Source organism: Juglans microcarpa x Juglans regia, chromosome 3D (assembly GCF_004785595.1).
Source record: "Juglans microcarpa x Juglans regia isolate MS1-56 chromosome 3D, Jm3101_v1.0, whole genome shotgun sequence".
NCBI lineage: Eukaryota > Viridiplantae > Streptophyta > Magnoliopsida > Fagales > Juglandaceae > Juglans > Juglans microcarpa x Juglans regia.
In genome coordinates, this window is record NC_054598.1 from 38,345,302 (window position 1) to 38,370,104 (window position 24,803).

A 24,803-nucleotide genomic window follows, 5' to 3' on the forward strand; every position below is an offset into this window, starting at 1 on the left:
GACTAGGACTCTTTAATTAATCCAGCCCATCGTCGAAGTCCCCAAGGGATAGGACCCACCATGAGCGGCTGTCGCGAGCCGCATAGGGCAGCTAACACGTGGCAATCAAGCAGATTCCAATCTGTCACTTCGCCAGAAAATTGTGTATTGAATGAAAAAGGTGAGGTCGGACTGTGGGGTAGTACCGTAAATTTCCGAAGATCATATACCGAGTTCTCTATTTCCCGGCTGTGGGTCCCCACACTGCTCTCTGAATCTCTCTCTTATAACGCCTCTTCTCCTCTATATAACGCACATCGCTTCTGTCTCTTCAAAGAGAACCCACCTGCAAAACTCTCCCTCTCTTCCTCTCTCTCTTCTTGAGCTTTCTTGTTTGTTTTCCGGGAAAGCTGGCGGTTGGTTGGATTGGCGCTCAGCCTCCTGCCCCGAAAAATCTCTGCACGTGACGAGCAGATTCTCTTTCGCAAATTTGTAAAAAAAAGAAAAAATAGTTTATGTTTTAGTTTCTTCGTTGCTTTCCCCTTTAATTTCTCCGAATCAGTCAGATTTTCCTTCAGTTTTCTCGGATATCATCACAGAGCTAAAAGGAAAAAACAGGCCTTGGATTCCGTTGGGGACGAAGTTGAACGGTTTAGATCTGTGAATTGTCTCGAGAAAGTAGTAGTGATAATTTTCAAGTTCTATATGTTTCGCCCCGGATTTATGGGTTTATCTGGATCAGGCTCCTCTTTTTTCGAACTTTGAGTTTCGTTCGTGATTGGAATTCTAATACTAGATCTGAGTTTGAGACCTAAAAGAACTCAAATTTATAGAAGAAATTATTTAATTTTACCCTCTACTATATATTCGGGAACCCAACTGTCATTGAAATCTCGGTAGATTTTCGAAAATGTTCACGTGCTCGGGCTCATATCTCCATCTCCGAACAAGCTCTTCCTGTGCTCTGCCTTCGCTTAACAAGCCTTCCAACCAACAACCGAAACTCAATGCGGCTCCGAGAGCTCCTATTAGCCGGTTTAATACACGTTACTCGACGGCGAAGAAGTCAGTGAATGTAATTGACAAGAGATTCTTGGGGGCCCGATTGCGGGCGCCCGGATCGGAAAAGGTTCAACTTTGGCGGTCTGACGGGCCGGGGAGGTCCCCTAAGCTGAGGGTCGTCGTCCGCTCGGCTCTTTCCGCGGTTCCGGAGAAGCCGCTAGGACTCTACGACCCGTCGTTCGATAAGGACTCGTGCGGGGTCGGGTTCGTTGCGGAGTTATCCGGCGAAAGTAGCCGTAAAACGGTAAGAATATCATTTCTAGTATGTATGTATTGAGGCGAGAACGGAGGGAGCTATGCCTATTCTGCTTTTTGCAATCGATTTTATACATGCTATGTTTGTATTTACGTATGCATATATTCGTGTATCTACGTATGCCTGTGTATCTTTCTTGTATGTGTGTTTTGATTTCATGCATATGATTTCCTTGAATTGGATTTTTTGAGAGTTTGTGGGTATGTCTGTGTTCTTTCATTGCCTACATGTGATGCGTGTTCATTGGTTGTTAGAGTATTTGGATTAGTTGCGTGTGATCTGAGGTAGGTGTGATGGTTTTGTTGTGGGGTTTTTTCTTGTCGTAGGTTACGGATGCTGTGGAGATGTTGATACGTATGTCACACAGAGGTGCTTGTGGCTGCGAAACTAACACTGGTGATGGAGCCGGAATTCTTGTCGGTCTTCCGCACGAGTTCTACAATGAGGTATTTTTTACTTCTAAAAAATGTATTTCTGTTCTTTCCACCTTTTCCCTTTATTGTTATTCTACCGATTGGTTTTTGGTTAGTTTGACAGGTTTTTGTTAAAATATTTGACCTTTCAGAGTATTGATAATAACACCCGACCCGAACTTTTTCTGTCTGTATTTCCCATTTTGCTTTAGTTGGTCCTCGAAGCATTTTCAACTACAAAAAATCCTTTTATTGGGAAATCCTACAAATATATATCCTCTCGTTGAGAGTTATTCTTTTTTGTTATATTAAATTTTATATTTCTTTTGAGGGAAAATAGTATCTCAAATTTTCTTTTGAGGGAAAATAGTTATTCCTTAGCATCTCAAATTTCTTTTGAGGGAGAAATTTGCATCGAGTAGTATCATGTTTGCGGACTATCAAACCAAAGAACCTTTGATTACTGTGATTTGCAATTAAAGTCAAGCTGCTGGGGTTTGGCTTTTTTCTTTCCTTAATCCTTTTCCCTAAAATTTTCTTCCGTTCGTGGTTGGGATATAAAATTATGTAAAATTATTGTTCTTGGGCTGCCTTTTTTCAGGTTGCTAAGGATCATGGGTTTGAGCTTCCACCATCAGGGGAATATGCTGTTGGCATGTTCTTTTTGCCCAAATCTGAGAGTCGGAGGGAAGAAAGCAAAAATGTATTTACAAAGGTAATTTTTGAGTTTGAAAATTTTGCTCTGTCTGGAGTAATGTGAGTATCACTTCCTATTTCTTGGTGGACTCTCTTAATTCCTTTAAAGTGGTTTCTCTTACGTGCTTCGGTATCACGTTTTCCAATTTTCTTTCTCTGCTTCTCATGTTATTATTTTTCTCTTCCGAGGGATTATCTATTGATGAGATTCCTTTACTTTTGTTTGAAGGTTGCGGAGTCCCTTGGGCATGCTATTCTTGGGTGGCGACCTGTGCCAACAGATAACACAGGATTGGGGAATTCTGCATTGCAGACGGAACCGGAGGTTGAGCAAGTGTTCCTTACCCCTACTCCTCGGTCACAAGTTGATTTAGAGCAGCAGGTAGTGTTCCATCTCTGATATTCTACAAGTCAGTTACAGAGGTTTAAAGTGGAATGCATGATTATTTTGTGGTATTGTTAGGATAAGTTTTCTAAATAACATTATAGTAATGCTTATCAAATTACTAAAAATTTGAACAAAGCTTTGCCGGATTATTTTGCTAAATTAATTAGTTAAATCCCTTTGTTTGATTCAATGATCCTGGCAGTCAAACTAATTGAAGTATTTATAAATGGAAGACACAAAGTATATGGAAGACACAAAGTATATACTCATTTGCGGTTTATTTGTTTTCCAATGTAGTTAAGTTAGAACATCATGATAGCATTCTCCCACTTCTTTCTCTACAGATGTACATACTAAGGCGGGTTTCAATGGTTGCTATCCGAGCTGCATTAAACCTTGAACATGGTGGTGCTAAGGACTTCTATATTTGTTCTCTCTCCTCAAGGTACATTTTTCATAAAGCCACATTATTTGTTCTAGATGCTAGGTAGCATGTAATATAAGATTTTTTTTTTTTTCCTTTTTGCAATCACATTGTCATTGATTTTGCCTGTTTTCTGCAGGACTGTTGTTTACAAAGGTCAGTTAAAGCCCGATCAGTTGAAGGATTATTATTATGCAGATATTGGCAATGAAAGGTTTACGAGCTACATGGCCCTGGTAAATATATTATCCATTCACTTTTCTTCTCTCTCCACTAACTCTATACTCCAACAAACAGCATGGGAACAACCGGTAACTGAAGAGATGCAAGGTTGAGGAATGACTTCTGAGGCATTGAGGTTTGAATGATCTCTTAAGTTCTTCCACTCCCTTGATTACTGTTTGAATTTGGATGCTGGATTAGATACATTGGGTGAGTTGGTAAGAAAGCTTCATTATCGAGATAATCATGTTTGCAGAAACTGGGTGCCGTGCTCTTTGTGATCAGTTGTTGGGGATGAAAATGTCAATGGAGTGGTGGGAAGAAAATTGTGTTGGCTAAACTAGATTAGGGTTTCCAAGCATTATAGTGTCAGTGCAAGTATAAGTGCCCGAACAGAATCTCACGTGCTGTTACCAAATCAATTTCTGAAGTGAATATATCAGATGCAATTGCCACTGACAATCTTGGTTCTTTTGATTTATGGTGCAGATACACTCTCGATTTTCAACAAATACATTTCCCAGCTGGGATCGCGCTCAACCCATGCGTATCTTGGGCCACAATGGAGAAATCAATACACTTAGAGGCAATGTAAACTGGTATGTCATCGAGTAAAAAGGTTCTTTTATGTTCTAAGTGAATAGTGTAATTGTGTCTTGATTCTTGAGCTGTATTAACTGGTAAGGATCCTTCTGTAAATAAATGGTATACACCTTGTTCTCAGTTTGATGTGATATGCTACCGGCACCTAAACTTAGACACTTTTTCTTGAGTTCACATCTAGAATGCCTGTTTATGGGTCAAGTTAGTAATGATGATGGATGCTAGTAATATTCTCTCTTGAAGCTAAGCAAGAAAAAATCTTCAACATAGCTGATGCCCGCTGCATCAATAGCCCAGATTTTTATCTGAATGTGCTTACTTCTCAAGAAATGTAAATTTTGAATGATAGTTCATTAAGTGTAACATCTATTCAGCTGCTCAGTTAATGACTTCTTGTACTGGCATACAACATCTGGGAAGATAGGCCAGACTTCCAGTGTTTAAAATTATTAATATTGCTGTGTGGTAGTAAGGAATGTAGTCTCTGAGAATCCACTTGCTATAGAAGTCAAGCTTGTTTATGACATTATAACCTTGATCTTAATGTTTCTCCACTGCCCTACTTGCCAACCACCTGCTTGTGCATTGTCAATTCACTATATTTCTAAAATGTTGGAAACAATTGGTAAATGGCATTGCAGGTTGATTGATGGCTTATGGTCAAAGCTGATTTTATTCATATTTTATCTTGAATAAGAATAATGAAAATGCAATGCCGACCCATTTTGCTTTTTATGCAGGATGAAGGCACGTGAGGGTCTGTTAAAGTGCAAGGAACTTGGTCTTTCAGAGAATGAGTTAAAGAAGCTTCTACCTATTGTGGATGCCAGTTCATCTGATTCAGGTGAAGTTTTAACTGGAATCTGGCATGTGTACATGCATCTTTTACCTATAAATATATATATATATATATAAAATCTTGCATGTGTCCATGCATCTGTGAACATACGGAAATTCTTCCATGAACTAGCATCTCATTGCCTCTTTCATGTCACGTTTTCAGAATTTAATTGGTAACATGTTCTATAAGATACTGTGCATCATCTTATCTTATACTGACTTGCTTTATACGTTTTTTTTCCTCTATAGGAGCTTTTGATGGTGCCCTTGAGCTTCTGGTTCGAGCTGGTAGAAGTCTTCCTGAAGCAATCATGATGATGATTCCTGAGGCTTGGCAAAATGACAATAATATGGATCCTCATCGAAAGGCACTGTATGAATACTTCTCTGCTCTGATGGAGCCATGGGATGGGCCAGCTCTTATATCATGTAATAGTTCTATTTTTTTTTTTTTTTTTGCACCAACTCCACAAGTTTGCTTTAGATTTCATCTATTTTTTAGCTTTTAATGTGTAAAATCATATGCAGTTACTGATGGCCGCTATCTAGGAGCAACATTGGATCGCAATGGGCTGCGACCAGGTCGTTTCTATGTCACCCATAGTGGACGAGTTATAATGGCCAGTGAAGTTGGTGTAGTAGACATTCCACCTGAAGATGTGCTTAGGAAAGGAAGACTAAACCCAGGCATGATGCTTTTGGTGGATTTTCAAAATCATATTGTTGTTGACGATGAAGCCTTGAAGCAGCAATACTCAATGGCAAGGCCTTATAGCAAGTGGCTAAAAAGACAAAAAATTGAACTCAAGGACATAGTTGATTCTGTTCATGAATCTGAAAAGGTCCCTCCTCCAGTTGCGAGAGTGATTCCAGTAAGTATTTTATGACTGTTCCCTTGATATTCCTTTGTGGACATTGCTCATATGGATCTTGCCTTTTGTAACTATAGGCATCTAGCAATGCTGGCAGCATGGAAAACATGGGAATTCATGGTATATTGGCTCCATTAAAAGCTTTTGGGTACGTAAATCTCTGCCTTGCTGCTGCTGCTTTTATTTTCATGTTTTTAAACTTTACAGGAAATCATTTTCAGTTCTGGCTTCCCTATGCAGTTACACTGTTGAAGCCTTGGAAATGTTGTTGCTTCCCATGGCAAAAGATGGTGTAGAGGCCCTTGGTTCAATGGGAAACGATACTCCCTTGGCTGTAATGTCTAATCGAGAAAAGCTCACTTTTGAGTACTTCAAGCAAATGTTTGCCCAAGTTACAAACCCTCCAATTGATCCTATTCGGGAGAAGATAGTCACCTCAATGGAATGCATGATTGGTCCAGAAGGTGACCTGACGGAAACCACTGAAGAACAATGTCATCGTCTTTCGCTAAAAGGTCCTCTTTTATCCATTGAAGAAACAGAGGCAATTAAAAAGATGAATTACAGAGGTTGGCGAAGCAAAGTTCTGGACATTACTTATTCTAAGGACCGAGGTAGGAAGGGATTGGAGGAGACCTTGGACCGGATCTGTAATGAAGCACATGATGCAATTAAGGAGGGTTATACCTTGCTCGTGCTTTCTGATAGAGGTATCTCATTTTCTACTTTTATGCCTACATTTGATTGCAGTCACTGTTGTGCATTCACTGAGTTAACATGTATCTGCATTCATGTCTTTTGTATACGTCCGTCCCGTGTACGTGGATCATTTGTATTTAATGAAATTGGTATTTAATGAATTGTCTTCTTACTTATCAAAACAAAAAAACATGCAGAGTATCGAATTCATTTATTGACTGATTCTTTTTTTAAAAAATTCTTTGATTGTATAGCTTTCTCACCTAATCGTGTTGCGGTAAGCTCCCTCTTGGCCATTGGTGCTGTCCATCAACATCTTGTTAAAAAGCTCGAGCGCACTCAAGCTGGGTTAATAGTTGAAACTGCTGAGCCACGTGAGGTGCACCACTTCTGTACGCTTGTTGGGTTTGGTGCAGATGCTATATGCCCATACTTGGCCATAGAAGCCATTTGGAGATTACAAGTTGATGGAAAGATCCCACCCAAATCTGGCGGTAACTTTCATTCAAAGGAAGAGCTGGTCAGGAAGTACTTCAAAGCTAGCAACTATGGAATGATGAAGGTTCTTGCTAAGATGGGGATATCAACTTTGGCCTCTTACAAGGGTGCGCAGATATTCGAAGCTCTGGGTCTTTCATCAGAAGTGATTGAGAGGTGCTTTGCAGGAACTCCAAGTAGAGTTGAGGGTGCAACATTTGAGATGCTTGCTTTTGATAAACTTCATCTGCATGAGTTGGCATTTCCCTCTCGTGGTTTCCCTCCCAATAGTGCGGAAGCTGTAGCATTGCCTAATCCAGGTGATTATCATTGGAGAAAAGGTGGTGAGATTCACCTTAACGATCCCCTAGCTATAGCGAAGCTGCAAGAGGCTGCCCGAACTAACAGTGTTGCCGCCTACAAAGAGTATGCCAAGCTTGTTCATAAATTGAATAAATCTTGCAATTTGCGGGGACTCTTGAAATTTAAAGCAGCAAAGGTGGAAGTTCCTTTGCATGAAGTGGAACCTGCCAGTGAGATTGTCAAACGGTTCTGTACTGGGGCCATGAGTTATGGATCTATATCATTGGAGGCACACACAACCCTTGCTATTGCTATGAATAGAATGGGAGGAAAGTCGAATACAGGTTTTCCACCCCCTCCCTTTATAGCTTCCAATTGTTTTTTTTGGTAACTAAGGCACTTTTGTTGATTAGCGTCTGGTCAAGGTTAAGCTAAATACCAGATACCATATAGACGAATTTGATTGAATCAGGTTTTGGAAGTTTTCATTTTTGCATCACTTACATGTTTGGAATCTCTTTAGACAATTCTTACACGTTATTTTTATTTTTTATTTTTTTTTGAAAAAACAACTCAGTACGAGCTTATAGTGCGATTGACTTTCTGAAGCTTCAATTTGTTAAATATGAAAGGTTAACTGTTCCTTTGAATTATACTAATGATATATTCAAATCATTGATTCTTCCTTTGAATTTTTGCTGAAGGCGAGGGAGGTGAGCAACCATCTCGCATGGAACCACTTCCAGATGGTTCAATGAACCCAAAAAGGAGTGCAATTAAGCAGGTTGCAAGTGGGAGATTTGGAGTTTCGAGTTATTACCTTACTAACGCTGATGAATTACAGATAAAAATGGCTCAGGTATCTGTTTGTTAATTTATGAATGGATGCCCATCTTTTATATATTTTAATGTAAATATATTCATTTTTGCCCCATTTCCTATTGGAACGGAGGTTCCTCTTGTTTATGGACCTAAGTTCATGGCAGATGATGCTGTGTCTGCAAAGCACCTCTGGGTGCCTTTGCATCTTTAATTGATATATCATATATACATTTGGCATTTTATGATATTGAATATAAACTGAATTTGATAAATCTCTGTGATTAATTTGTTTTAACTTTGTTCATCATGGCTCAGGGGGCAAAGCCTGGTGAAGGGGGTGAACTTCCTGGCCACAAGGTTGTAGGAGAAATTGCGCTTACCCGGAATTCTACTGCTGGGGTGGGACTTATTAGTCCACCACCCATCATGATATATATTCCATCGAAGACCTTGCCCAGTTGATTCATGATCTTAAGGTACGGGTAATGCTGTTTTTGCACTCATTACTTTGAGGCACAACTAATCAAATGAAATATCTGTCCCATTGAAGGCCCTCATAGGCTACTTCAGTGTATTCCCTTCCTCATGCAAGGACTTTGTAATTTTTTTTATATATTTTTGGCTGTCCTCTTTTGTTAGAGTAATGCTTGGCTGATATATGGGGCAAATGGGCCTTAAAATTTAATTACTCTTTATTTTTGAGCTGTAGACAATCTGATGCTTTTCTTTTCAATTTTTAGAACTCCAACCCAACGGCTCGAATTAGTGTGAAGCTGGTATCTGAAGCTGGAGTGGGAGTAGTTGCTAGCGGAGTAGTGAAGGGGCATGCTGACCATGTCTTGATCTCAGGTCATGATGGAGGTACAGGGGCCTCTAGATGGACGGGAATAAAAAATGCTGGGCTCCCATGGGAACTTGGTTTGGCTGAGACTCACCAGACTTTGGTTGCTAATGATCTCCGCGGCCGAACAGTTCTCCAGACAGATGGCCAACTGAAAACTGGAAGAGATGTGGCCATAGCCACCCTTCTTGGTGCAGAAGAATTTGGCTTCAGTACCGCACCTCTCATAACACTTGGTTGCATCATGATGCGGAAGTGCCACAAAAATACCTGTCCAGTTGGCATTGCTACTCAGGATCCAGTACTCAGAGAGAAGTTTGCTGGAGAACCGGAACATGTTATCAACTTTTTCTTCATGGTAGCAGAGGAGATGAGGGAAATAATGTCACAGCTAGGATTTCGAACAGTAACTGAGATGGTTGGCCGTTCAGATATGCTTGAAGTGGATAAAGAAGTGACTAAGAACAATGAGAAGCTGGAGAATATTGATCTGTCCCTATTGCTTAGACCTGCTGCTGAACTTCGGCCTGAAGCAGCACAGTACTGTGTCCAGAAACAGGATCATGGCTTGGACATGGCTTTGGACCAAAAACTTATTCCACTGTGTGAAGCTGCATTAGAAAAAAGTCTTCCTGTTTACATTGAAAAACCAATCTGCAATGTGAATCGTGCTGTTGGAACAATGCTTAGCCATGAAGTGACTAAACGCTATCAAGCAGCTGGGCTTCCTACAGATACCATCCATATCAAATTCAATGGGAGTGCAGGTCAGAGCCTTGGAGCATTCCTCTGCCCTGGAATCACACTTGAGCTTGAAGGTGACAGCAATGACTATGTTGGCAAAGGATTATCTGGTGGGAAGATTGTTGTTTATCCTCCAAAGGAAAGCAATTTTGATCCAAAAGAAAACATTGTAATTGGTAACGTGGCTCTCTATGGGGCTACAAGTGGAGAGGCATATTTCAATGGAATGGCAGCAGAAAGGTTCTGCGTACGTAATTCGGGGCTAAGGCAGTTGTGGAAGGTGTTGGTGATCATGGATGTGAGTATATGACCGGTGGGACTGTTGTTGTGCTTGGAAAAACTGGCAGGAATTTTGCTGCAGGTATGAGTGGCGGTATAGCTTATGTTCTTGACATGGATGGAAAGTTCTGCTCTCGGTGCAATCTTGAGCTCGTGGATCTTGATAAAGTTGAAGAAGAGGAGGATATCATGACTCTTAGAATGATGGCTCAGCAACATCAACGTCATACAAACAGCCAACTAGCCAAAGAAGTACTTGCTAACTTTGAGATTCTTCTGCCTAAATTCATTAAAGTTATCCCAAGGGAGTATAAGCGGGTTCTTGCAAGCATTAAAGCAGAGAAAGCCTCCAAGGAGGCTGTGGAAGATGCTACTAAAAAAGACGAGGAGAAAGTTGAGGCAGAACTAAATGGAAAAGATGCTTTTGAAGAGCTTAAGAAGTTAGCAATTGCATCTTTGAATGGGAAATCCAATAAGGTAATTCTCTTTTGATTGCAATTAGTGTTGGTCTTTATTGGGATTATTGCTCTCTCTCACTCTCTGATGCACTCAAGGAATTTATATTTGATGGGACCATAAATTCTCCTAGTCGCATAATGTAATTCAAAACATTCGAAGGATGTAGCTTTTAGTCATGCTTAGGTGAAGAGTTGAATCGAAATCCATATTAAAAGTTGAGCCCATAGATGGCCTTATTGATTTCTGGATTGGGTAGTTTTAGGGCTCGTTTGGACACCTAGAATATTGAATTATGTGAATAATAGTGAAATGGTTTGTGAATAGTAGTGAAGTGGTTTGAGTTAAAATGTTTTATTAGGTTTTGGGAAAGGAAAGAGAAAAAGATGAATAAAAATATTATAAAGTTAAAAATTGTTTAAATATAATTTTTTCATACTATTTTTGTTTTGAGATTTGGAAAAGTTATATATATATTATTTTTTGTATTTTGTTTAGAAGTTTGGGAAAGTTGTATTTGGTTTTGTGTTTGGATAATGATTATGTAATGATTATATGAAAAAGTTAAAAATTTGAAATGGAAAATTGTTGTGTTTGAGTGATGTCTGGAAAGGAAATTATGCGAAGTTTTGAGAATATATGAGGATACCTCGTTACCCAAACAAGATCTTAGTCTTCAAATTTCAAAATGAGCTTACTTTAAAATGAGTTTTTGCTCATACTTCAGGGTTTAACCATTTTTTTATTTGTTGCTTCAGTTTTATAGTTCACTTTCAAAATTGATATTTTATTGAACGCACTGCTAGATCTGTTTTGCCTTTCCTCAAATTTTCAGAATCTCGTTTTCACTTTTATTTGGTTCTACTAACCGGTGCGGTAGTGGGGATGGAGGGTGAGATGGGTTTATCAAGCATGCTTCTTGCTGGTGATCGTTATAGTAATTATTTGTTTGATGTAATTTTTTGATACTTTCAGAATGTAGAAGAGGGTGAATCATTGAAGAGGCCTACAAAGGTTACTGATGCTGTTAAACATCGAGGTTTCATTTATTATGAGCGTGAGGGTGTTCAATACAGGGACCCGAATGTACGGATGAATGACTGGAACGAAGTTATGCAGGAATCAAATCCTGGCCCACTTTTAAAGACTCAGTCTGCACGTTGCATGGATTGTGGTACTCCTTTCTGCCATCAGGTGATTTTCCCACTTACTAGTCTATATGCAACTATTTGTTTTCTCTATTCAAAGTTTCATATAAACTTTTGTGCACTAAAATCTCCATTTTTAAAATTTGCAGGAAAATTCTGGATGTCCTTTAGGAAACAAAATACCTGAATTCAACGAGTTAGTATACCAAAACAGGTGGCGTGAAGCATTAGATCGGCTCCTTGAAACAAATAACTTCCCAGAGTTCACTGGTCGTGTGTGTCCCGCACCTTGTGAAGGTTCGTGTGTCTTGGGAATTATCGAGAATCCTGTATCTATCAAGAGCATTGAGTGTGCTATTATAGACAAGGCATTTGAGGAGGGATGGATGGTACCGAGGCCTCCTCTCAAGAGAACTGAGTAAGCCTTCAAAATCTATCGATGAGAAATGATATTGTCTTTCAAGTTACTCTTTCTTGTTAAACGGGGATATTTGTTTTCCTTAACTGGTGGTCTTTGAAATGGTTTTTTCTTGGTTAAATTGTGGTCTGACAGTTTTTGTTGTTTTACCCAGTTAGAATAGTCTAGTTTATGAAGAGAAATTATGTGTGGATAAGTCCCATCTGCTCCATGAAAATAACCTAATGTGTATGGTCACAGGAAAAGAGTTGCGATTGTTGGAAGTGGACCGGCTGGCTTGGCTGCTGCTGATCAGCTAAACAGAATGGGTCACTCTGTGACTGTGTATGAACGTGCTGACCGAATTGGAGGACTCATGATGTATGGTGTTCCAAACATGAAGGCTGACAAGGTGGATATAGTTGAACGTCGGGTGAAACTTATGGACCAGGAGGGTGTCAATTTTGTGGTTAATGCTAATGTTGGAACTGATCCTTTGTACTCTCTCGATCGGCTCCGAGAGGAGAATGACGCAGTTGTTTTGGCTGTAGGAGCCACAAAACCAAGGTAATTTGTAGAAAATAGAAAGATAGAGATTACTAAATTATCCATCATAATCTCTAGAAATTATGTTTAGCTAAATTACTTCATGCCGATGCATGTTCAAAGGATCTAGTTATTTTTTGGTGCAGGGACCTTCCAGTACCAGGACGGGAGTTATCAGGAGTCCATTTTGCCATGGAGTTTCTGCATGCAAACACTAAAAGCTTGCTTGATAGCAACCTCAAGGATGGTAACTACATTTCTGCTAAGGGCAAGAAAGTAGTAGTCATTGGTGGAGGTGACACTGGCACAGATTGTATAGGGACATCCATCCGACATGGCTGCAGTGGCATCATAAATTTAGAGCTTCTCCCTGAACCACCACAAACTAGGGCCCCAGGCAACCCTTGGCCACAGGTTTTGACTTTAATTTTTCCTTAGGTCTATTTTATGACGCATGCCAATGGCCCAACGTAGAGCAATTTTCATTTAGTTTCCAGCTATGATCTGTTTGTTACTTGCTCTGCTTTTAGTAGTCGAATATTGTTGATGCCCCTTTGATGCCATGTTTACTCAAACCATATCTTTTTTGTGCATATTTGTAGTCAAGAATATTTGAATGAGATTAATGACTACTTGGGAGTATTTTGATTTTATATTGGAATATTAGGTGCTTATTGTAAAGACAAAAAGGACCAGAGAGTGAGTGAATTGTACTTGTAGATGCTTCTGTAATTAGTTACTTTTATTATGGAATTGCAGTGGCCTCGAATATTCCGTGTTGATTACGGGCATCAGGAAGCTGCTTCCAAGTTTGGAAAAGACCCGAGATCTTTTGAGGTATTGACCAAGCGGTTTTTGGGCGATGAGAATGGTGCTGTGAAAGGACTTGAAATTGTACGTGTCCACTGGGAGAAGGATGCTAGTGGAAAATTTCAGTTCAAGGAAGTTGAAGGCTCTGAGGAGATCATTGAGGCTGACCTTGTCCTACTTGCCATGGGATTCCTTGGCCCAGAGTCGGTTAGTTTCTTTACTTTGCTTAGCCCTTTCAATTTACCTGTAGATTGAAACCAGTTGCCAAGTTGAGCTTCTTTCCTACATAAAAGCAAATACTACTCGGATAAAAACTGTTGTTCCAAGTTGTCTTCTCTGCTGACTTTTAGTGGTATTCTGCCATTTGATTTTCCAGATTGTAGTAGAGAAGATGGGATTGGAGCAGGACAATCGATCAAATATCAAGGCTGAGTATGGCCGTTTCTCAACCAATGTGGATGGTGTCTTTGCGGCTGGTGATTGCCGGCGCGGACAGTCCTTGGTGGTATGGGCGATCTCTGAAGGCCGGCAAGCCGCCGCACAGGTTGACAAATATCTCATACAAGAGGAAAAAGACCTTGCTGTTAGCCCTGTGATCCGGGAAGACCTTATCAAAAGGCATAATGGCCTTCCCAAGAGGCACCAAGACAGCAGCAAACACCGAGTGTTGACATAGGCGTCCACGATTTTCCTCCCTAAACAGTATTTTAGAGAAAAAGATACATAGAAAAATTATTTATATGTTGATCTTTCTCACGGGCAACGAGTGATGCTCAATTCACAGACAACAGGAGGAAGAAGTGGGTTCATTGGGGGTTGGCAAGGTTTTGCAGAAAGCAAGAAGTAGCTTCAATTGGGCTGCTGCTGGGTATAGGTTTTCGAATGTTGTGTTAAATTTCTTCATCAATTGATGTTTATAGGTTCTACCTCGTGATGCTTAAAATGTTAGTAGCTCATGTAGTTGTTGTTAAGAAATAAATGTACAGTTTTTTTCTTTCTTAATCATTGATTAAGAATTACATGTTGGAAATTCTTGATACCGTATGAAATTGTGAGGTCTTGAGGTTGCTAAGCATGCTTGAATCTGTTAGTTCCGAAATCTTTTGACTTGAATTGAATACTTTTGAGTTGGATCTCATATGTGCACATTTGGATCTCTACAATGTATACTGCAATCAAGGGTTATCCAACCAAGTCAAAGCCCTTTCTCCTTCCCCATGCTCTTGGTTTATAAGGGATGATTCATGGTGCAAGTGTGATTCCCAGTTCTTTTCCATCCGATAGAGCAAACATGCGGATATACCTAGATAGAGCAAATATGCGTATATACCTAAATCTGCATTTATAATTCATGATGGCCTAGTTCATCTAAACTCAAGTTCGGCTTGATTCGACTTAATTCAATTAGTGAATGAGTTGTTCGTGAATATGAAAATATGAGAATGTCTTGAACATTTAAAAGTATAAAAAGAAATCATGTTCATAATACTAAGCATGTTTAGGTCCTTAGAAATATAATCGTCACTATATGTATATATAAACTATTAAAGATATTTATAAAAATTCAAAATTGGTAGATAAAATTATAGGATATGGTATAAAAAACTTGTTTTTTGGTCAAAATTAAGTAAATCTTGAACAAGAAGTTATAGGCGCTTGGGCGAGTAGTGATTACTGTAGTTTAAGGAAGTAAAAAAGTGCATGCGATTGACTGCCAAACCATTCTTGTAAAGCATAGCTTCTTATTCTTCCTAAAGCTCTGCACCTCGAAGCCCCTATCACGTAAGGCGTTTGATCAGGCACCTACCCCTCGAACTTCCATTTCAATGTGTCGCCTAAATAATAAATGAACTTATTCATGAATATAAAATTTAACATGGCCAGAAGTTTGAAACTCAACTCTGTTTAAATAAAAATTAAATGAATAAGAAGACCTCGTTAATTTTCACAGATGAAATGAGATTAAGATTGTAATCAAGTCGAGACAAGCCGGTCTTTGGCTTGCCGAGCTAATACTCGCGAGCCCGAGTTCGAGATTTTTTTTTTCTTTATTCGAGCTCGACTTAATAAGCTAAACTCTCAACTTGAGCTCGTCCCACAAATGAGTTCGAGTCGAGATGAGCTCGAGTTCGAATTGTTTATTTTTTAATTTTTTGAATAAGATTTAATAATTAATAAATTAAAAAAATAAAAAAATAAAAAATCTAATATTAAATTTATACAACTAACAAGTGGAATATTTATTGAATTATAAAATTTTAAAAAATTTATAAATAATTAATATCTAACTAGTTGATATTTATCCAAAATAATAATATATTATTAATGCATACACTTAATATGATATCATATTTCTATTTCATATATGGTTCCCACATACTAATATATGAAATTATTAAATTTTATCAACTAATTATTATACAAATTATAAAATATACTTATGAAGTATATTCACTATATAGACAAAAGTAATTAGATTACATATTATATATTTAATTATAAAAGTGGTATGCTTTTATTATTAGGTATATATAAAACTCATTTATATATTTATTAATATATGAATGAGTTTTAATCGAGTTGAGCTAATGAGTCGACTCAAGTATAAATGAGCGGACCTTAACAAGCCTTAGCCAAGTCGAGTTGAGTCTTATCAAGTATGTGTTATTTACAATTCGAGCGGGTATCTACTTTCACGAATGAGTTTTTTTTTTTCACAAGTCAAGTTCGATTCAAGTTTAACTGAGCGAGTACTGAACGAACTATCAAACAAACTGGTTCATTTATAGTTTTAGATGAGATGAAAATTGAAAATTGAATAAAATATTGTTAGAATATATTTTTCAATATTATTTTTGTTTTGGAATTTGAAAAAATTGAATTGTTTATTTTATTTTGTGTGAAAATTTAAAAAATTTGTAATAATTAGATGATATGAGATAAGATGAAAAGTTTTGTGAAAGTAAACGACGCCTTAACCACAGCGTCCACGTTTCAACTCAACTCGTTTACAGTTCTAGACCCTAAGCCCAATAACTAGAATTCCATGTGTGAAATTCAAGACGAATTTCCTTTTCTGATAAACTCGAATTTCTTCTTTGTGCCAAATACCTATCAAACCTGTAGGGCTTATGCGCCAAATACCAGCCTACCGTGGAAAAGTAAGAAAAAGAAGAAGAGAGAATATAGTCCGACTGAGAAGAGAAAATAAAACGAATCCATCCATTATGTCTTGACGGATCAAAGCAGGTCCTGTGAGCCCTTCCTCAAAACCCCTTTGCATTCCAACTGTTACATAATACCATAACAGAGTACTTGAATTGCATTATTATGCCAAATGATATACAGAAGATCCAAAAGTCTAGATCAATTGCACCTCCATGGTACTAGTTCTTGGTTAGATCAGAAGCATCCACCCAACTGCGAAAGATCATAGGAACAAAACAAAATCAATGCAAGTATCTAGTTGAAGAGTTGCTAGCTAAGAGGGATTGATCTTCTAAACCCAAGTGCCTGTACCTACTAATGAGTGCTTAGATAATTTTTTTCGATATTATGAATGCATTGCATAAAATCAAGTTGTCATAACAGGTTTTTTTCCATCATATAATTTCCAGAAAATCTAATCCATCCAACACTCAATTAGGCAGGAATTTTTCCATAAAAGATGGAGCTCAAAACAAAGCACCTCAGGGGTCTGTGGAAAACCCATTTAGACAAATTCTAAAGTTTAGAGGTCAGGATCAGATATTATCTATCCCAGATTCAAATATTTGAATTTTGATAAATTTCAATAGATATTTTGCTCACCAGAATAGCCTCTATCTCTTTTTCTGAGACTGGTGTTCGTTTTGGCTGAAGAGAAGCTTTCCCTCCCAAAGCAGTGTTTGTGGGTGCTGCTGGAACATCTGACTTTGAAATGGTAATGTTACGAGCATCCCTACTTTGAGCTTGTGATGTAGAATCTGTGCACGGAAAGGAAATCTGAAATAGACATATTTGTAAACGCACACTAAGAAGAAAACTATCAAGGCAATATAGCAAATCTGTACCTGAGATCGATTCAAGTAAATGCACTAGTGTAATAAAAAAAAAAATGTGGGGAGAGAAATCCCTTACCATCCTTTAAGAATGGTTAATCATTGAGAATACGTCAGTGAACAAAAGAAAAAAAAAGGTAGAAACACTTGAAGTCACTGCTTAAATCTTCACACAACCAAATATACTTTATCTGCTCAACCAAGAAACATAGCAGTATCCAAAATGTCATATATGCGTTAATCATGAAGCCATTTCCCATTTCCTCAGGATTTCATTTAAGTATATCATGTATCAAAATATATGGAACCATCTTGAATCCAACCTCTTCGAGTGAACAGCTCTGCAGGGGGAAGAGGAAGATCTTCATTTGTACAAAGATTGGAGGAACCGATACTAATATTTTTAGGGACGATTAAGTTAAATATGGATACAGGGCAGAGGCAATATGCAGACCAACAGACTACACAAAACTACTGACATGTCATGATGCCTTGCATACACCATTGATGAAGCTCATCAAAATGAATAAACAGAGGGTTTGAAAACTAGCCAGTATTATAAGTACCGGGTTTCAGCGTAGACATCCTGATCAAATTGTGGTCTTATATAGCGATAAGGTGCAACTTAAATAAAACAATACTAGATTAATTTATGAGCAAAAAGCCTCATCCCATTTCTTGGGATCAGCTACAAAACCTTCATCTGCTCATTATAGCATTACAAAACATTCCTCATGAGAAAAACCCAGATACCACATCCTTGCCAAACTTACCTTCTGGGTTTTTAGCGCCCTCAACCAAAGATTTATTGATGAATGCCATGACCTTACCTCTCCTGAGGAGTGAAATCATTATCTATCTTACCTATATCTAAACAGTCTCAGTCAACATTTTCAGACAATTCCCCTAATTAGTGGTACCTGAATCTTTTAATTGTTGCATCAAGCCATTGACATGAGCGAATTCTACAGTATTGTGAAAATGATAAGCAGTCTTTTCTTGACGTTGTCCTCATAATGGGCCTTTATTGCCTTGCTTAGTCTTTGTGATGCCCAACTTATTGTACTAGCCCATACAACTGCAGCCATGAAGTCTATGCTAATGTCACACTTTCCTAAACTTATGGCGACAAAGCCCACAATCTTATCCATCTTTCTCCACCTCATCCCTTATTTGTCCTGAAACTAACTTGTCATCACAAAGGCAAGACATTGATCAGTAGGCTATGCAAATGTGCTGCTGCAGCATCATAATATATGTCATGTTATACCGCTTATATAGCTTCTATTCTTAAAAAATTGAATAAGCCTAAGGTGCAACATTCATGGTCATGATTCAGTGGTGCCTGGACTTTTCCACAGATATCTCAACCAATCTATTTACAGAAGACAGGTTAAAAAATGAAAAACACCTTACCAGATTATCTGTTGAAGAGCAAAAGGGAAGCCGAAAAGAACACATAATGGAGAAGCAAATAGTTTGATTGGTATAATTGAGCTCTGTACTATTCAGAAAGCTGTCAATGAGTGTCATTGATCACAAGAGAACCAGCACGGCCCACATTTCTTTACGTGGTCTCCGTTATTGCTACATATAACTTCTCATAACTGAGTTAACTTGAGTAAATCCTTAATGAATCATATATTATTGGAACAGCTGTGAAACCCACTCTGTCAATGATACCATTGCTCCCACATTTCTCTTCTCAAACCATGCCCTTTCTAACCTCCTGTTATCCTTGTAATGCCCCACTGGAATACTAGAAGACCTAACATTCAATCTTGGGTGAGACTTCAAAAAAAAGAAAAATGCCACCATTGGTTTTCACGAAATAGCTAAAAGACATCTCATTACACTTCTGCCCATCTTGGTTGCAAATCGCTCATCCATCTCAATAGCTCATGATAAGCATACAATTGGAGAGAAAATTAACCAATCCGAGTAAAATATTTACGAAATTTACATTTTATGTCTTCCAAAATAAAAGCGAAATAATGATCTGTTGAATATACAAAAAGCAAAAAAAGAAAAAGAAAAAGAAAAGAAACATGCAGTTTTTTGCTAAATAAAAGCAACATGCACAAACCAAAGCAGGATTTCTGTTCAATCACTTCTAGCGAGAGAATTGTTGATAACAAACTAAAGTTACAGTAAGCATAGCAAAGAAGGAAAAAACTTGAGACTTAAAAGAGAGAGAGACAGAGAGACCTGAAGCAAAGGATTTAGGGTGTCTTTGTGGGAATCTAATGCGGGGAATCCTCTTCAAGACATGTGCTTCTCCACCCATTATCGCCCTCTTCAACTGTATGTCTCTCTTTCTCTGATGCGATAGCAGAATTTGTTGTCTGGTTGTTCTTCGAGGAAGCCTAGTACATGGCAAAAATTTGCCCTTTACTCGTGTTTAATTTTAGAGAAACGATTTACCATCTCTTTACAAATTTTCTACCAATTTTAAATAAAATAATATTTTTAAAAATATTAATTTTAATTTGATGTGTTTAATTTTTTTTAAAAATACCGTTTTATTGATAAATAGTAAATAAAATGTAAATGAGTTTGTAACTCTGTCATTGCTCTTAATTTTAGGGGGCGTTTTGCTTGACCGGTTGGCATAATCCTTAACCTTTAAAATGGAAGTTTAGATTTTGAAACCCCCTCCATCAAATAATAAGAATAATAATTGGGAGCCTTTTTGAAGCTATCCTTTCCACGTTGGTAAAGTAGCAAAGCTATTTTGGATAACATTTAGTTTTTTGTTTTGAGATATTGGATAACATTTGTTGTTTGATTTGATTGGTCTGATCAATGTGACAATAAAAAATTCATAATACAAGAAAAACAATTAGACTTCATAGCTAAAAAAACAAAAAGCCATATAATTTTTATGAAAATAATAATTCTTTTTCTATCATTTTGAAAAAAAAAGAGAAAAAGAGAAAGACTTTCATAAAATATAGAAGTGGAAGGTATTGGGACACAGAGGGAATAAAACCTTCTCTCGACTCATAGCTCCCAGACTCCCTCCTATTCCCTTAAGTTAGAGATCTATATTTTTCTCTTCCCATATCACCTCTTTTGGTAATGCATGCTATAGACCCCAAATTTGTGGTATGCCCTCACAAATGATCGATATAGGAATTTTAGTTTACAGTTAAAATCTATTTTGCTAAGGTACTCAAATGTGCTAAAAGCATTGTATCCCCTCATGTTCTCGAATGGATTGCAGCTCCCTTTTTGCCGCCCCATTCGAGATGTTCTGGATTATTTCGCTTTGGCTCCTTCGTAGCTTCATCCTAACGCTTGGAGGATCATTCTGTCATGTTGCATCGTATGACGCTTGGTCTTGGAAACCGACGACGAGGATTACCTTAACTTGACTGCCAGAGAGTTTTTTACACCCATGGGATATGGTGCCACGACGGTAATTTGTGTATTTCCCGCTCCTATACCAACTATCAGGTAGCTTGCTTGGAATCTCGCTTTTCTTGTATCAAGGATTGGTTTTAAGTTTTTTTTTCATGTTGGGTCACAATTGAGAATTCTCTACCGGCGAGACTGATTGCTAGGAGTTTCCCATTCGAGTTGTGTGGGGAGTTGTTCTAGAAGACATGGTGTTTTCTCTGAATCTTTTCGATTGGGAGTAGACTCACTTAAAGAATGTCTATTTCTTGGTCGGACAACACTAGGAAGAAGTTTGGACTAACGCCTATTTTACTAGAGCTAATATTGATCGGTTCTTAATGATATTAGATTGGTTGCGTGTTAGCGGTCACCATTTGCTAAGGGAGCCATTCGCTTCCCCTGGCCAAAAGTGGCCTTTTGGCACTTCGTCAAAGGGGAAGGAGAAGAAACCTCATCTAGAGGATGAGCTGATCTGCGAATCAATGGGAGTTTGCGACCGTTCGGGGCCCAAGCAGGAGGCTCCCTTTCCATTTGGTGGCTATAGCCAATTTCTGCGGGCTCAGTCATTATTGAGGGCTAGTGGATTAACTCGGCATGAATCACCCAACCCGATCAACCTTGATGACATCTTGGAACAAGCGGAAGTTGATTTGGATATCTTGCTGGGTTTCAAATGCCCTTCGCCTAGTCTACTTTTGGCTCCATCACCTTCCTTGGTTCTGCATTCTACCCCGTTAGGTGATCAGGGGTTGATTGAGGCTTCTAGTCGGGATGAGGAGGAACTTGAAATGACTTTTACTTGGCCTTCATTGAACCTGTTTAGAGGGGTTCTCATGAACCCATTTTGGGCATGCTATTTGAGGATATTGTAGAGATGCCCGCATCTTTGGACGATAATGTCGGGACATGCGTGAAGACTTCTGGGGTGCCTTCCTACCTACTTGTTGACGTTCTCTAGGGAGGTGCTGACGGTGGCACCCACACCCCCTGCTCTATTCCCTCCATCGTTTTCTAGTGGTGAAACCCCGACTCTTCCCTTTGACCCTAGGGGTTTGTTCCAATACAATCCCTTGACCGTGGATTTGAGTGAGGATAGGGTCTTGATACCTTTCTCACCCTTTAGTACCTTTTCGAAGTTGGAGGTTCCTTTGCCGGTGGCTATGGAAACCATGCCACCAAATCCTCCGGTGGGTGATGTAGAGCCTCTGGGTGAGCTAAGGTCTGACGCTCCTAGGAGTGTGAATCTTCTGCCTTGGGCTCCTTCTCTTACTCCTTCCTACCAGCTTGGGCAGCTGGGAGGCTTGAGGTCAACCTCTCGAGGCGAGAGGCATGGTTTCTTTGGTCTAAGTGCTCATAAAATCAGGGTTGAATTTATTCGTGAAACAACTAACAAGCTTGGAAGTTTCCTTTCCTTGATGAGCTTTCTCAACGCTCATCTTCAGTCTATTCTCCTTTATCATTCCTTTATTGACCAATTTGTGATGGCATGTTAGGGGATTGACTTTGTGGCTGCATGGATCATCAACGATAAGGCTGAGCTGGAAGATGAGGTTCGAGTATTACGATCTTTTGAAATCCAAGCTCATCGAAAGGTCACCAAGGTGAGGGTCGAGAGGGATGAGGCAGAAGCCACCTTTGCTCATGTGGATGCTTACTCCCGCTCATTAGAAAAGAGCATCTTTGCTCTCTGTGAGGATGCGTCCTACCTTCGGAGTGACTTGGAAAAATAAGAGGAGAAGATAACTGGCTGCTACCTTGAGGCTAAGCTGTTTGAAGATGAGCAAGATGTTGGGCGGATTAACTAGCCCGCTTGGAGGTAGAGTTGGAGGAGATTAAGGAGCAATGTTGTGGGTATGTGGCCATGGTGAATCAAGCATAAGGGACCTACCGGGACTTACGTACGGAGCTTGACCGCCTCAAAGGTGAGATGTAGAGTCTTGATAGTTAGTATGCAGTTGCCAAGAGGGAGTGGGAGAAGGTGGAGGCCAAATTTGTCAAAGATTAGTGACTCTTTGTTACGCACGAGCAGGAAAGTCGCCTCCCAAGACCAACATATAGTTACTTTGAAATTCGAGTTGGTTTCTTCTAGGGAGGTATTGGTCTGACTTTCTCCCCACTTGTCAACAACAAAGGTAGTTCGCAACATGGCTTGGGGCTATAGATATAAGATGGGTTTGGAGATGTTGAGAGACCATTTGATGGAGAACCCTCAGACCGACTTGAATACTCTAGCCTTGAAGACTCTCAAGTCCGATCGCGAGTCACTTCAATTCCTCGACTCTATGAATAGGGATCTGATACCCATTGCCTTTCCTTTTTCAGCCCCAAATCGTTGATTTTTAGTTTTCCCTTTATGATTGTATTGATGATGATTATTTTTTAGACCTTTTTTGTTGATCCGAACAATATTCATATGGATGTGGTCCGAACAATATTAATATGGATGTGGTAACTTTTCCTGATCTCTGTGTGTGTACCTCACTTTGTTTATTTACTTGGGTTTCATTGAGTGTGAGTAACCCGAATGGTTTAGGCCTTCACAACTTAGGCCCATCTAGTTTACTTGGTGGATGATAGAGCTGATGTGTTCCTTCTTCCAACCGCCATGTGTGTTTAGAGACACTCGACTTTGTTGTGCTAGTCGGCGGGGAGATGCATGCTTAGGAGGAGTATCCCCTTTTGTGATTGCCACTTGAGTGTACACATGAGTGTAGGAACACTCAACTTTGAGATCTAGGCGGAAGATGAGCTTGGCCATACTAGGTGGCTAGGGGAGAACACCTTGAGATGCTTTGCGTTCCACGGGCACTGCAACTATTTTCCCTCTTCATCCCTTAGCTAGTAGACTTCGGGTCGGTGGTAGGTCATAACCACATATGGTCCTTTCCATTTTGGCCTGAGCTTTCCTTCTTCTTGGGAGGTCATTCTGGCTTCCTTCAGGACCAGGTCTCCTACTTTGAGCAATCTAGGCCTCACTCTTCTATTGAAGTATTTTCTGTTTTCCTCTTGTTGGCAGTCGTCCTTGTTTCTGCTTCTTCTTTGATTTTTTCTACCAAGTCCAAGTTCTCATGTAATGTCTTTTCGTTCAATCCTTTGTCGAATTACTGGACTCTGTAGCTTGACATTCCTACATCCACTGGGGTCATTGCTTCAAATCCGTGAGTTAGGATGAAGGGAGTTTCTTCTGCCGGGGTTTTGATGGTGGTTTGGTACGCCTACAAAATTCTTGGGAGTTCTTCCTCCCAAGCCCCTTATCGACTGCCAGTCTATTCTTCAAGATCCCTACCAAAGTTTTATTAGTCGTTTCAACTTTCCCATTGGCTAAGGGGTGATCCGGGGAGGAGTGTCTAACCTTTATGCTCAGCTACGCGCACCAGCCTCAATAGTAATTGGAGTAGAATTGTCGCACATTATCCGTAATGATGACTCGTGGTATGCCGAATCGGCATACCACAGCCTTCTCCAGGAACCTGGTGATGCTGGCGGAAGTTATTGTTGTGAAGGGTTCCGTTTCTACCCACTTTGTGAAGTAGTCCACCTCGACTATGATGAATTGTACATCTCCTTTTCTCGAGGGCATAGGTCCTACGATATCTAGTCCTCATTACGCGAAGGGCTGCAAAGATTTAATTGATGTTAGCTCCTTAAGCAGACAATGCGGAATTGACACTTCGTGCATGTCTTGATGAATTGTTCCGCATCTTTGAGAGCCCGATACTAATAATAGCTTGCTCTCGTGACCTTTCCCGCCAAGATTCTTCTACCCGAGTGATTCCCGCATACTTTTTTGTGTATTTCAACCATCACGTACTGGGTTTCTTCCAATGAGATATGCCTTAGGGGGGAAGAGGAGAATCCTCACTTGTATAATGTTCCATTCAAGAGGGTGAATTGGGCCACCTTATTTTTCACAGTCCTCGTCTTTTCTTTTTCACTTGGCATCTCTCTGGTGTTTAAGAACTTGGCTATCTCATGTGCCCATTTGAGTATTCTAGCCCCTACTTCTAAGACTTCAAGTCCAATGGTGGGAGTCTCCAATGTTTTGGTGATCATTGCCCATGGTAGTGCTACGTTGTCCATACCT

The 24,803-nt window shown here is 39.3% G+C and overlaps 2 protein-coding genes across 2 annotated transcripts; one reads left to right on the plus strand and one right to left on the minus strand.

Annotated features, from left to right (window-relative positions):
- Positions 1-291: 291 nt before the first annotated feature.
- LOC121255954 (glutamate synthase 1 [NADH], chloroplastic) lies at positions 292-14,410 on the plus strand. Its single transcript, XM_041156523.1, is given in 24 exon segments — positions 292-1,285; positions 1,624-1,743; positions 2,312-2,425; positions 2,636-2,788; positions 3,139-3,239; positions 3,358-3,454; positions 3,930-4,039; positions 4,784-4,887; positions 5,133-5,312; positions 5,412-5,755; positions 5,833-5,903; positions 5,996-6,465; positions 6,709-7,578; positions 7,939-8,093; positions 8,372-8,474; positions 8,477-8,532; positions 8,797-9,895; positions 9,898-10,397; positions 11,352-11,570; positions 11,674-11,942; positions 12,183-12,488; positions 12,614-12,881; positions 13,227-13,484; positions 13,654-14,410. Coding segments are annotated over 24 exon segments (6,663 nt in total). The 5' UTR covers positions 292-889; the 3' UTR covers positions 13,954-14,410.
- A 1,918-nt stretch (positions 14,411-16,328) lies between these two features.
- On the minus strand, positions 16,329-19,705 carry LOC121254632. Its single transcript, XM_041154754.1, has 3 exons — positions 19,526-19,705; positions 17,088-17,242; positions 16,329-16,697 (listed from the first exon to the last, which is right to left on the minus strand). Exons 1-3 carry the CDS (start codon positions 19,602-19,604, stop codon positions 16,680-16,682), a joined length of 252 nt encoding a protein of 83 aa, XP_041010688.1. The 5' UTR covers positions 19,605-19,705; the 3' UTR covers positions 16,329-16,679.
- Positions 19,706-24,803: the final 5,098 nt, after the last annotated feature.